The 14,655-nt window shown below is 46.6% G+C and overlaps 1 protein-coding gene across 3 annotated transcripts in view; it reads left to right on the top strand.

Annotated features, from left to right (window-relative positions):
* The window catches only part of evla (Enah/Vasp-like a), a 64,778-nt gene extending 50,150 nt beyond the window's left edge, over positions 1–14,628 (top strand). For all 3 annotated transcript variants that reach the window (XM_048974896.1, XM_048974895.1, XM_048974897.1), the window contains exons 4-13: positions 3,206–3,269; positions 6,098–6,165; positions 8,268–8,515; positions 9,590–9,693; positions 10,131–10,191; positions 11,545–11,578; positions 12,130–12,190; positions 12,990–13,050; positions 13,475–13,532; positions 13,778–14,628. In XM_048974896.1, the coding sequence (XP_048830853.1) occupies positions 3,206–3,269; positions 6,098–6,165; positions 8,268–8,515; positions 9,590–9,693; positions 10,131–10,191; positions 11,545–11,578; positions 12,130–12,190; positions 12,990–13,050; positions 13,475–13,532; positions 13,778–13,815 (797 nt within the window). In that variant the 3' untranslated portion in view covers positions 13,816–14,628. The remainder of the gene's footprint in view (positions 1–3,205; positions 3,270–6,097; positions 6,166–8,267; positions 8,516–9,589; positions 9,694–10,130; positions 10,192–11,544; positions 11,579–12,129; positions 12,191–12,989; positions 13,051–13,474; positions 13,533–13,777) is intronic.
* The last annotated feature ends 27 nt before the right edge of the window (positions 14,629–14,655 follow it).

Raw genomic sequence — 14,655 nt, 5'->3', positions numbered from 1 at the left:
TTGCCTCCCAAGAATGTATGTGGGCCGCATTGAATCATGGGATTGGTCTCGTTTGGCGAGGATGAAACCAATGTATCCATGATATTTGGGGTGTGGCAGAAAGAACATCTGGGGATTTTTACTGTCCTCTGTACCTCTGTTCTACAGTTTTGAAACTGGTCTTCAGCCGTGGAAGATGATGTAAAATGGTTAAACGAGAACACGAGTATGGTCAAGTATGAATACTGAGAGATACCCCCTCTCTTGTGTGTGATCACATGCTGCCAGTAGTACCTGATGGGATGGCTGATCAGAAATATTATTGTAACAATTCATCTTCACACCTTATTAAATCTGAATAATTCACAAACTGAGGACACTCTTTTTAAGTAAGGTAACTCGCGTAGATTGTCCCTTTTTTCTGTAAATTTAAAGGTCAAGTGGAAGTATCAGGGTCTAGAGTCCAACTGCAATTCATCTTCAGGATTTGATCAAGAATCCCAGGCAAATTATCAAATCCACTTTTGAGAGATGAGCTGAGGCAGCTCCAAAAAAAGAACATGTATCTGCCATCTGTTCGTGCTGGTGTGTATGCGCACGTCTGCCTGCGGACGTCAAGGCGCGCAGCCGGGAGCGTGCATTTCTGCATTGCTGCCCCGTGCGGCTGCATCGACTTTCACTCGTCCTCACCACATGAAGGCAGCACGCTGTTCATGCGTCACTGACGCTCTCGCATTGCAGACGGGCTCGCTGTCCCGTCGCGGTGACGTGGACCCGGACCTGCCACAGGCCTGCGGGAATACGGCCCATGCTGTGTCTTGTCTAACAGAAATCCATAGCGCCTTTGGGCGCTAACTTCAGGCTTTACAAAGCTACTTTAAACCTGAAAGGCTCCTGTGTTCAGCTAAATTGTTTGGTTCATCTTGTACACTGGTTTGTTTCCTTAACCGAAAGATTAAAATTAGTGACACATGATTGTATGACACTGACTAGTCAGCACACAGCAAGAACTCAGGACTAACATGAAATCCAAGCCCTTTTAATTGAAATGGGCGAAAAGGTAGTTTGCAAATCCCGTCGTAGCTCATAGCGTCCCTCCTGACATGGATTAGGGTGGCCGCCTTACCTGGTACACGCTCCCCCATGTGCAGCGCTGTTCTCTTGGTACGTCCAGACTTCCATGTGCTCCTGTGCCTCAGGAAAACGTCCGTGCCCTTTTGTGTAGAACCACTGATATATTTCACATAATATTATTGTGCAAATGTCCCAGTGCGAAAGTATTTTGTCGAGAATTGATTCAGTGAGGGACAGAGGGTAAGGTCATTTTTGGAAAATTCTGGTGCATCTCTGCATCAAGCGATTTGCTTGACGGAGTTGGTTACTAACCCGACCTGGTGGTGAGCTGATTGCACGATCGTACACCCTGAAGGGCTGGAGGTCCTGGAAGTCAGTGAGGCCCTTATTCTGTTCAGCCTGATTCTGAGAAAGGCACCCTTTAGCCTCTAATAAACTTCCTTTTCACAGCCCTTGCGGCTCACTGCACACTCTGGCTGTAAAGTTTCCCACCACGACCATGGAGGCAGCAACGGACCCAGAGGCATGCTGGGAAAACTCAGCGGGAATGCCTGGCTGTCCTGGCCCAAGCGGTCTGCACCTAATGCTATCTGTACTCTTACGGCAAAGGCATGCTTATGGTGGTTTTACATCAAGACCCTCGCAATGAAAACCCCAGGGCCACTTTTTACGCAGCACCGGGTAGGACTCGTCTCCGAGTTTAAGTTGTGTTTGCAGTCGCTTTTCTGCACGCTGTTGTTGTTCTGAGTTATTTTTTAACCTGTGGCCTTCCTGTTACCTTTAGTGAGTCTGCCCATTCTCCTCAGACATCTGCTATTAATAAGATGTTTTCAGTCACCGAACTGCCGCTGAAGAGATGTGTTTCTGTTTATCACATCATTGTCTGTAAACTCCTAACACTGTAGTGTGTGACAATCCCAGGAGGACGGCTGTTTCTCACACGCCAGAACCACCCGGCCCGGTTACTCCTCCAGGCGTCTTCCCCGTTCTGATGTCGAGTCAAATGGCAGCTGAGCCTCTCGAGCGCGTCTGTGTTGTTTATTTATGGAGCGGCCTCCACATGATTTTCTGTTTGCAAGAACAGGCCAGCGTTTCGGTCATGTCATGAGAAAGGTGCTGTTTTTTGGTGCTGGGTGTTGCGGGGGGATAGAGATAGCTCACCCCTAGGTGACCCAGGCAACAGATCAGTGTCCGAACTGGGCAAGGGTGTGTGTGTGTGTGTGTGTGTGTGTGTGTGTGTGTGTGTGTAGCGGGGGGGGGGGGGGGGGGGTTTCACCTGTGCAAACACAAGTGCAGGTGCTCATTTTAATACTGTTCTGACTGTAGTAAAATCACACTTACTAATGTGACACTAATTTGTTATTTCATTACTGGGTCATAACTTTGATTCTGTCTTTGAAAGTCGAAAACATGTGAAATAGTGTTTAAACAACAGTAATCATATGGCCTAAAGAATGGGTTTTGATTTGGAAGACCGGCGGCCTGTACTGTGAAGCGATGTTACTGGCTTATCGGAGTAACTGTCGGATTTAAGTTACCACAGTTTAAATGGACTTCATATTCGTTCACTTACATTTTGCCCAGACTACCTTAAATCCGACAAGTTGCCCCGATAAGCCAGTAACCCCGCTTCACTGTACAGGCCACTGTACTTAAGCTTTGGTGCTGCTGTTAAAGGCCTGTGTGGGGTGTGCTCTGAGTTAGTGGCATCATAGCGGCTTGGGTAGGAGGAGAGCAGATTCGTGTTACGTCTGCATGGCAACAGCACAGCCGTGATGTCATCCTGCTGCTGTCACCGCAGAATGGACTTTTGGCCCCGCCCACTCACACTAACCGTATAGGAGGAGACAGAGTACCCTGGACAGAGAAAATAGACTGTGCGTTACACCGTTAAATAAAATGATTTTGTGACACTTGATGTTCTTTGGTGCTTAGCAATGATAAATTCTTTGCTGGTGTATGCCTGTAAGTGTATTTGATCATAGTTCTTCAGACATTTATCTGCTAGTGTCTTTCATCATGCTTCTTCATAAGTGTTTGATCATATTTCTTCATATGTGCCGTGTAATAATCCTTCATGTCTACATGTGAGATCAGCTCCAGTTAAAGGCTGATTAGGGTCCTCTATAACAATGCTATTTCTGTGCTTCAGGTCCAGCTGTCCAGCGTCCTGCCCAGAACGGGCCCACCGCAGACGACACGGAGAACCAGAGAAGGTGAGATACCCATAGCTACCCATATCAGGATGTGCGATAAAATCCTGGCAAGAATAATTTATTAGTAGATTAAATGTAGCTTGAAAACTACATCAATTACTAAAAGATGGAACAATGAAGGGCAGAAAACAGTACAGTGATTACAGCACCGTGACAAAACGACTTAACGCTTAACGCTAGGAACCGGGGCTGGTAAACACCTTAGACGCCATCTTCTGACGGGTTTTGACTTAGCCAGCCAATTAGCACGTGCCATGCATCTTCTGAGACAGAGTGAAACTGACAGGCTATGCTGGCGCCCCTAGAAGTCCTCGCACACTCTATGGTGTCGCCACATGACACCTCTGTGATGTGGGGGCACCTCTAGTAGTACTAGCGCCCTCTGCAGCACCGGCACAGAACAGCTACAGCAATTACTGTGGAAGTAAAAACCCTGTACTCACTTTTCTCTTCTCGAAATTCTGTTCAGCACCAGGCATGAAGTAAAGTTGCCTGACAAAACTTGAGCAAGATGAAATTTCTTTATTAAGGAACGGTGCGGCCAGAGTTGACAGCGGAGAAACAGAGTATCCCCATTGAAAAGAAGCAAACCCCCGAACAAAGAAAATGCTCAGGTTTTGCGTATTTCTGAAACTCCCCTTAAAAGGCAATATTCTGCCCCGTTGGTGAAGTCAGGGGCTCTTGTGCGTGAGCAAAGTGCACAATGACCTCAAAGGTGATGATCTTGTGCGTCTCTGCATCCTTTTAGGCTCATGGCCAGTCAGCCAGTCGCCACCATTTCCCCTCCACCCTTGCTGACCCCTTACATCATGTCCCCATGTTGAACAATACTATGCAATCAAGCAAATCAAACTACGCAATAAAGCAACTAAACTAACATATCTCATTATATATTTGGTCCATTAATCTATACTGTAACATGTTCATTAGACCATGTGATCCTCAAAACAGGTCAATTTAGCAAACACATGAGAACGTCAGGCTGTTTGTCTCCACTCCATATTTCTCACTGCTTTCCCGTTATCTTCCCCTGTAGCACTGAGCTCTGATTATCTTCCCAAACAGTTTCAGCTCCAGGTTCAGGGTTAGCACAAGACACACACACACACACACACACACACACACACACACGCGCGCATTCATCTTGCCTATGGCCTAAGACACTGACACCAATCCCAGGATTTGCCATATCAAAATTAATGCAATTAAAGTTAATGCAAGAAAAGAAATAATGCAGCATTGTGGCTTTAAGATTAACAATAATGTGTTAACGTCTTTACTTTGACAGCTCTGCTTTTTAAATTAATCTTACAGTCCTACACCTTTGTTGTGTTGTATTGTGTGAAGGTTGAGGTTGCCTAGGCCACTACATGGGCCTCCACCATCCCTGGTTAGAAAACAAAATACCTCTACTTTTGTCCTAATCACTGATTGGTTTTTAGAGAGATCCGTCAGACGCTGGGGCAGGATGTAGGGGGCGGGGTGAAGTCAGGTGACCAGCTGATTCATTCAGCTGCACCTTGTTAGTGTTGATGTAAACCTGGCCTCTGTTTATTTCTTTGGACCATGAACACAGACCGAGATGGATTTGGATCCCATGCCCACCTGGAGCCCCTCGCAAGTTCCCAAGCTCATTTCACTTTCTGCTCTGTGTCCTCTTGGGCTTCCGCCAGAAAAAGGAGCCCTTTTGGTTTCTCGCCTATCGGTTTGTAAACCCATTCCACCCTCGTGCCTAAGCGAAGTCCCCATTCCTTACACTGCCCCCCTGCGTCAAACTGATTCCATCCTCCATCCTGCCTGGAGCAGATCTACAAAATCATGTTAGTCTGGTACAACAAGAGAGAATCTGTGCAATAAAATCCGGGTTATCAGAGGTGAAACAGAGCATGTAAACAGCCGTGACGCAAACGCCCATCTGCTCACAAAAAGAAACGGCGAACACCAGTTAGAAAGTGCTTTACTCTCAAATCTGACCACTCTGATCATACATGGCTTCAGTTGAAGATGAGTCAAGAAAGAAGATCAACTTCAATAAAGATCAATGTCAGCCTGGATAAAGGCATGCCCTGTATGGCAGTAATTTTATTTGAAAGATTGAAAAGTTTTTCATAGGTTAAAACTATAAACGGAAATGCTTTGTGGCAGAGTTGGAAAAATTCTCATCTGGTCCCAAATGCTTTAGAAATTTGGCAGTCATAGTCACCCAGTCCCACATTGCTATGATCCCACGTGGCCACGATTGAGACCTGGCACAGGGCCTCCATCTAGTGGTGAGTGGAGTTACTACATTAAAGGTCTCTAATATGTGGTGTGACCCTGAGCTGGCAGCTGGTGTTCTGGGCAACCGTGACACAGCTGAAGAATTCCATTTGCTGTCCTTCTTTCTATTGTCTGTGTATTTTTTACAGCCAGCCATCCTGTTCAAAAACTAGACAGAATGGCCTTTATTTGTCCTTAAACCAGGCGTGTCAGCTACACGAATCTGAGAGAGACTCATCGGTTGTGGTCTGGTGGAAGCAGTGCAGCAGTTCTTCATTAGATCCATCAAAAACAGTCTGGAACTGGAAATCGTGCCATCAGTCCTGGCACCTGTGGCTAGGAATTAACGTTTATTTAGCAGATGCTTTTTTCTCGAAAATGACATACAAGAGAGGAAAGCTTGTGGTCTAAGGGCTAAGCGGACCAGCATCTGGCTGCCCCTGCAGCAGCCGTCCTGACACAGATCCCTCACCCAGAGCAGCTGGGGGGGTCCACTGAGGTTCTGCTGGCGGCCCGTCGGGGCCACCGTGGCGTACGGGACGCTGAAGCGTCTCTCTCACTGTCCGCAGGCAGATGATGGAGCAGCAGCAGCAGATGCAGGTGCAGCTCGAGAGGGAGCGGCGGACGTCTGCCTCAGGTGAGGCCCGCGAGCGTGCAAGCAGCGGGAAAGGCAGAGCAGGAGGAAGAGCGACTTCCGCTTGCTCCACATTACTCACATTGGTGTGGATGCTATCCACGTGGGGATCCAAACGTGACAGAGCGATCTGTGCCAGACTTAGTTTCACTTCAGTGTGCCGACAGCCGGCTTGGCACAGCCTCACTGGAGCCACTGCATGCCGAACAGTGCCTCCCACATGGCATTCCACGTGTGCTGGTGCCCGTCTATTTCCTTCTCCTTTGCTGTCTTCATTCTCAGTGTCCCCTCTCTCGCTGTCTTTCTCTATCACCCACTCCTCTGTGTCCCCCTAGTCTCCACGCTGCACTTTAAGGTGTCCCCCTCCCCCTGCTCATCTGACACGCCCCCTCCTGATTATCAGCACCACAAGCCCAGCACCCTGCAGGCTCCCTCTTTTGCCAAGGTCGCCTCCTCCCCTTCTGTGTCCCGCTCCTCCTCAGCCTCGCCTCAGGACAGGGAGACTGACCCCCCCCAGCGGGTAGCCCAACTATCGCAGCTCTCCACCTCGCTGATGTCGGCTTTCCACCCGGTGCAGCCTGGGCTGGGCTCGGCGGCCCGGCAGGTGCGGCAGATCCGCTCTCCCCTCCCATAACCCCTCGACATGCCAAACACGGCTGGTCCTCCCCTCGTACCTTCACCCCTCTGGCATCTTCGCCCCCAGTAACGACGGCACTGACCGTCAAGCAGGTGTGCCCTCAGCCAGTCATCCCTGTGACCCAAACCTTGTCTCCCCTCCAAAACGGCCGTGGCAAAGCCCCTCCCACTGACCTTGCCTCCAATGGCAACATGGAGGACTATTACCAATCCCAGAAGTCCCCACTCCCCTTCGCTACCATCTACAAGAGCCCTGAAAGTGTCTTTGTCCCCTGCTGCAAAGCCTTGTCCTGCCCCCCCATGGCCGGCCACCCATCTCAGGGTCCCTCCCCCCAGTCCCAGTACACGTCCTCCTTCCCCCCTCAGCAGATCCAGTACCAGGTCATGCCCCCCTTCAGCTCCTCACCCCCCTCTTATATTGGGGTGGCCTTGCCCAAGAAGAGCCCCTCTCCTGCCTCTCAGGCTGCTGTGCCCAACTCCGGTAAGTAAACCGGAGCTTTGTGGGGCAGGATGGGTCAGAGGTGCCCCCCCCGCATACGAGTGTGACTCTGCAGTGGCATACTGAGCCTCACACACCAGCTACTAACAAGACCTGTATTTCCAATACACATTCCACAGGGAAAATGAACACAGGAAGATTTTACTGCAAAAAGCAATATTTCTCTCATAAAGATACTTTGGGATTAACAGGAAAGAAATGCAAGAGAGCCAGTTTATCAAGAATTTAGGCTTAGATATGTGATCAGTCAGAAGACTTCTTTGAGGTTTACAGACTCATTTCAAGGAGTGCTGAGATATCGGGAGTAAAGTGAGACTTCTGTAGGACTCTGCGGGGATCTGTTTTTTAGATCCAGGTGAGAAAGCTTTTCTAACCTCAGTTCTCATGTGAAAAACGGAGACATTTGAATTCTTATCCTCCTGCTTATTTCCTACATATCATTGGGGAAACTGAGCTGAAGATCTGTTTTGTCACCAGCTGTATTTTCAAAAGAGGTCTCTGGCAACAGCAGGTGCTGCGACATGTGACGTCGGTCAGGAAGGTGGCCAGATTTTGCCGTATTTTGTCACATCCCAACACTGTTGTTTAGAAAAAAATGTAGGTGTTTATTCGGGCACCGGTGACGTAGAACTTAGACATGAACACTTCCAATGAGCACGGGACCTTACTGCTGAAACCTTTGGAAATTTATAAATGTGAACATAAATATACCAAAAAACAGGCTGTGCATCAATTTGTACAGAAACATCTGCTTGTTTTCCGCTTTCCTGTGACTGACACATATTTGGGGTGCAGAGGCGGTATCCCAACTCCAAGCCCTACAGCATGGCTTCCATGTCCCATACGGTTTGGCTGTGGCATGCTTCATATGCATATGAACGCTCCTCCTCATTAAGCCCCTCCCTCTTTTCCCTTTAGGGGGCCTGGCACTGAGACCCACCCTTCACAAAGTGCTGCTCTTTCTGTGCAGGTCCCCCCATCCCAGCAGGACACCCGTCCTCCCTCTCCGCTGCCCCCCCTGCAGTGGCACCGGCACCCGTGCCCTCAGGGGGGCCCCCACCCCCTCCGCCCCCACCTGGCCCCCCTCCGCCCTCCACCGGGGCACCTCCGCTCCCGCCCCCGCTGCCGGCTGGCGGAGGGCCTGGGGGTCACGGTGAGGGGGCCCCCTCTGGACTGGCTGCCGCGCTGGCTGGAGCCAAACTGCGCCGGGTGCAGAGGGTGAGTTCACGCCGCCCCCCCCCAGCTTAGTTTGACCAGGCTGCTAAGATTTTCCTTGCGCTTCAGGTGGCACAGACTACAGACCAGATTAGCGATGCAGAGAAAGCTAACATCGTTTCCTAGTTCCTGGGGATTTCCTTTATATACTGGGTTACATATTTACCTGCCATTTAGAGTAAAGAGATGTACAGAAACACCAATTAGCCTGTGTAGAACTATATTGGCAGTGTAGATTACCTCCATCTATTGTACGCCCCCCGTATTGTTAGCTGGGTGGTGTCATGGTTACTGTACACAAAGCATAAATGAGGTCTCTGTCACCACAGCATTCGCTGGGGTGGGGGTGGGGGGGTTTCTGTCAGGCTACAGAGCCTGCACAAGGGGCTGTACAGTGATGGCGTTTGAAGTGGCTGATTTGGGAGTTTGAAAGAGACCAAGCAAGACCTTTACAGCCTGTCAGCCTATGTGTGTGGATCATAGATTATGTTTATATTACATTGTGGGGAACAAATGTTTTTTTTTTTTTTTTCTGGAATTTGATGATCAGTGGTCATTGTTGACACACCAAACAAAGCACACAGTGCACAATAACGAAATGTGTCCCCTGCATTTAACCTGTATGTGACAATGTGACATAGCAGGGGGCAGCTAATTCAGCACCTGGGGAGCAGTACCACGCTCAGGGAACCTCAGTGGTGCCTTGCTGTTCGGGGATTCAAACCTGCAACCTTTCAATTACAAGTGGGCGTCCCTAACCATCAAGCCACCACTGCACACTTTTTTTCTTTTTTCTTTAAAAGCCTGTAATTTTGACATTGCAGGGACCATTTTTCAGGTCCCCACAAAGATCTGTGAATGCAATCAAAAAACTGAAAATGTCAAAAGGCTTGTATTTTGTTAGGTTACTTATGGTTAAGGTTAGGGGTGGGTAGGGGTTAAGGTTGGCATGCTGGGATTAGAGTATTCCCCACAGAAATGAATCGAGAGTCCCCAGAAAGAGATAATTACAAACCTGTGTGTGTGTGTGTGTGTGTGTGTGTGTGTGTGTGTGTGTGTATGCGCAATCTCCACTAGTCTGAAGACGGGTCTTCTAGTGGTGCCAAGAATGATGCCAACCGAACAAGCGGGGGCAGTAACGGCGGCCTGATGCAGGAGATGAACGCCCTTCTTGCACGACGGTGAGAGGAAGGCGGGGGCAGCGGGGGGGGGGGGGGGGGGAGAGGGCCTCCTCATCCTTACTCGCATGTTGTCAGAGCCGTGGTTATCAGTGCTAAGGCGCCCAGATTATCTGCTCAGACAAAAGCATTCAGGGGAACCTGTGGTCTCGATACTTATCGACGTGTCACGACATGTGAAATAAGGAAACAGGAAAGGTCACATTCCTGGGTCATGGGTTGTTCCAGACATGGTGCCACTGTTATTGCATTTTAAGCACAAACACACTCTTGAGGGCAAAACGGGTTAAACGGTATAAGAGAATCCACCATTTGCAGATATATTTACACTGTGATAAGCTAACATTTTAGCCAGAAAAGCCTTTATGAGAAGAATTTAATGGGCGCTTATCAGCTGAGCGCCCCCCCATGTATCTAATGTATCTGTTTGCATGTGACAGGAGGAAAGCAGCTACACAGACAGAGAAATCTGGGGACAAGAAAGAGGAAGACGGCCAAAGCGTGAGTCACTGTGACCGTGTCATCCTGCATGGGAAAGATTCGACCTTCAGAACATAAAGTTGTACTTTGCGTCACGTTACTTGCAGTGAGATTACGTCATCTGAGAATGCCTTCCTGTTCACGTAAAAGGTTATAAATGTCCTGTGCTAAAGCAAAAGACAGAAAATCATCTTCATCACATTTTATTCTTTTATGCAATGGGCCTTATGTGTAACGGGTACTTACACAATCATACAGCCAGCCTCCTCAATGGTACAAGAGTAGGGTCACAGACTGTAAAGACTCTGGTCACCTGATCAATGATTCAACCTCTACATTTTCTCCTGCCCTCTTTTATGGGAATATATACTGATAGATACCCAGAGATAACCCAGATACAGGTTTCATAGTTTGGGTCCCATGTCTTTGCCATATATTATTTGTGTATCTCTGAGCTAAACTATTGCATAGCTTCTGTGGTGATATTTTACTAGTGATTATTTTACTAATGTCACTAGTATATGTATTTCTGCTCACAAGTGTCCATAAACATGTGGTTACATACATTACTGTTATCAGTCAAAGAGTGTGTCAGCTTAGCCATTTCAAAACCGCTCCTAAAATCACCACAGTATTTGCAGCGACCATCAAAGATACCAGCATATTTCCCTACTCTACCACTTCCCCACCTTGTTTGGCTAATCAGTGCCACATGGAATTATTTAATGAATTAAGTTAATTAATGAATTAAGATAGTGGAGAAATTTAATAAATACATGGAATGGCTGAGGTGCCCCTGAACAGAGGTTTGGGAACCAAAGCGGTTAGCTATCCACCAAGATATCAGTAACTTTTTGGCGATCAGAAGAAACTCTTGTTTGCTTTTTATCGTATTACTGTTAATTTGCACATGTTCTAATATTAAATTGTTTTTTTTCTGAGAAAATATACATTTACTATCCAACTAGTAAGTCTAAGACCTTTGCACAGTACTGTATGTACGTACATAGTACCAGCTAATGAGTTTGAATTGTGCTTCTAAAATGTTCGCTTTTAACTGCGATAAATTCCTTCACATACTGTCAAGTAAGGGACAGGTGGTATGATGAAAATTATCTCAATAACAATTCTTGAATCTGTCTAGCAGACACTTTAATTGTATTAACTGCTAATTGCTAACTGCAAAACAGCAATGGATTAATAATGACTTGGCTCTGGTTTCTGTAATCTGTCTTCTATAAGGAAACATCATGTATTATTCATTAGTGAGGAATTAGTCACGCAGGACTTGTTGGAAATGTTCACTATGGTAGCCTTAATACACTTGTGGAAACAGGATGCTGACAGATTTTTCTTGGCATCTCTGTCCTTCAGGATGATCCCAACTCCCCCAGCACTCGCAGCTCAGGTATGCAGAATTCCACAGGTGCCTCCTTTCTCCTGCCAGCCTCAGTATTCATTTATTAAGATGCGCATTTGTTTATTCAATCAGTCGCCCAGTTTACTCAGCGGAATTCCACAGGTTCTCTTCTGTCCTCTGGCCACATTCTAGCTTGCATCACTCACAATATACAAATCAACGAAGTATTCTTTACAATGCCTCCATAGTATCATGTCAGTTGTATACCTCTTTGTTCAGCAGGCTAACGACTAAAGGCAGCTTGCTGATTTTCAAACAGGCTGTAGGCCGATGGCGGGTTTGCCCAGTGCTAACAGAGTCCCTTAACAAGTATCATGTGAAACTAGTGGGGCAAGTGCTTCTTTTGACTTCTGTGGATTCCCAGGTTCGAAGTGTCTGCTGGGAATATCAGGAGAATCCATGTGGGAATCCCCACTTTGATTTTCATATGAAGCTTAAACGGAGGGCAGTAACTAGGAGCTAAAACGCAGGCTTTGGACGAGGGGGTCATTTTAAGCAGGACTTGGCTGCTATCTTCACTCTGACTCCTCACCCGACAGATGCGGTCAAGAAGCCGTGGGACCGAGCCAATTCTGCAGACAAGTCCTCAGCGGTATCAAGGTCAGCCTGTAAAATGAACATGAAAAAGCCGAGCACAGGGCAAATGTGTGCAGTTATGTCATTAGAACGTCTTCTGAGCAGCAAGGAAACCCAGATCCAGGTCCTCCAGTACCTGAAATACTATATGAAATGCTACGCTGTGTGCTCTCTCATCCCTCTCCGAGAACGTCCCGCCGCATCAGGACCCCCTGTGCTTTTTATTTTTAGAACCTTGTTAATCTTTAACGCTTCATCCAGAACTTCTTGTTTTGTAAGCAAACTCAGAATCCGTTTATTCAGAAACCCTAGATATTGCTCATATACTGTACAGCAACTGTATTTTCAGTTGAGCTCTCTGGCACCCCCTGCTGGCCATGAGCAACTGCTCCCCCCCCCCCCACACACCACATATTTTACATTTTTTATGACCCCTCACATTCGGTTGGTTCTATTTGCAATTGAAAAAAAAATGGAAACACTGCTGGCAACCAGGCTGCTTTATTGATCTGCGAAATTGTCTTACAATGTAAAGCAGTCCACGGACATCAAAACAGTGTGAACCCCTAATTATAAGATTCAAACTGATCTCAAAGCTGTAGCAGATAAATTATGCTGCCTGTTCGGGCCACGTCTTCAACCCTGATGCCAGCCATTGTACTTTTGAACGGTTGCATAATAGAGCAAGATTGTGGAGACACAAGAGAGTGTTTCGGGGGATAGTATTAGGGAAATATTATATGGTGCATGCAGAATATGATACACTCTGTGACTATGATTTTTAACAAAGGAGGTCGCTGATGTCATGTGTTTGCTTATTCAGGGTGAGAACAGCAGGCAGTAGCAGTGACACAGATGCCTTAGACTTTGACAGAATGAAGCAGGTAGGAACCTTCGCCTTTTATCAATCAGCCATGCCAGATTCATGCTGTACAATCAAAGACATTTGATTTCTCACAGGGTCTTTTATACAAAGCTTTTGACGTAATTGCCGCTAAGTCGGGCTCCCTAACAAAAGTTCACTAACAATAGTCAATGTCACGTTTATCATCTCTGCGTAATTCCATGGATTCTCTAAAGAAAGGAGAGTGTTTGGCCAGCAGTCCCACAGTCTGATTACAAAAGAGCCTTTTAAAAGATCATACCCCCTCCCTGCGGCATATTAATATATTTATGAACGTCAGACATTTTATGAACAATAAAGTACACTTGATGAAAAAGACCACCAAAGATTCATCAACGTTTTCAAATGTATTGCTTTAAAATAAACACAACACAGGCTTGAATAGGTGAGGTCTCTCTCAACAGGAAATCTTGGAGGAGGTTGTACGCGAGTTACAGAAGGTGAAGGATGAGATAATTGACGGTAAGGGCTCTATGTTCCACGAATATCACATGTACATCATTTTATAATTACATTCAAAGCTTTAATTCTCACAAGTAGATACTACACACAATTCTTACGCAAAGTTGTAGTGGTTTTAGAACCTGCATATGCATAATTATGTTTGCAGACCTGAAATAAATGCATAAAAATGTAAATATATGGTTTCCCTTCAGTAATATTTTGTGATGGTGTTTCTCAGTCTGTGTTCTGTTTCCCTTCGGCAGCCATTAGACAAGAACTTAGCAGAATCAGCACAACGTAATGCTCCGAGTGCTTGCGGAGAGAGCGGGACGGACCGGGGTTTCCCAGGAGCAGCGGAGGGGGGCCCGAATATGAGGGTCTCTCAGCTCCACTGCCACAGCATTCCGGGGGATCGTCACACGAGCATCACAAGACAGCGGGGCTGAAGGGAAGGGGGTGGGGGCAAGGAGGGAGGGGCATAGAGGACAGGGGCCGACAGATGGGGGCAAACGGATGGAGGGCCATGCACTGATTAGCCTGTGCTCTCTTCTCCTCCCTGTATATAACTCCCATGGCAGCCTGCTGTTCTCTGTCAAGTCTTAAAAGAATTTTGATGAAGCTGAATTATTACTTTTTCTAGGATTTTCTTTGTTTATTATTATGCTATCTATTGATTTTTTTTTCAGACAGATGTTGCACACCATTTTATGTCAGCCTTTTATATTTTATATTGATCATTTTCTTTCCTTTGGTTATTGGTAAATAAAGTTAAATGAAAGGCTTGCTTTATAGTCACCTGACCTCAGCACCATTTTCAGATCAGATCTTTTTTGCCAACTTGGAGGTATTGAATTCACTGGAGTAGTAACTTAAGGAGAAGTTTGAATGTGAGTTTGTTGTGAAGGAAATAGAAAGTGTTTGGATATTGCTTAACCTTAAAAAATGCAAGGAAGACCATGGTTATGTGTGATTATGTTGTTATTCGGGCGTTTATTGGCTGCAAGATATGGTGAAGTACCGTTCGTTTTAATATATCCCTTTTTAACCAAGTGCTTCCTGGTTTAAGAAAAGAAGAAAAGTTTTAAATCCATTTAAATAAAACTGTGAACAACAATGGCTTGAATCAGTTTCTTACACTGAG

This window comes from Brienomyrus brachyistius, chromosome 14, assembly GCF_023856365.1.
Source record: "Brienomyrus brachyistius isolate T26 chromosome 14, BBRACH_0.4, whole genome shotgun sequence".
Lineage (NCBI taxonomy): Eukaryota > Metazoa > Chordata > Actinopteri > Osteoglossiformes > Mormyridae > Brienomyrus > Brienomyrus brachyistius.
The sequence above is the reverse complement of the archived record's forward strand: the minus strand, read 5'-3'. Positions and strand labels throughout refer to the sequence as shown.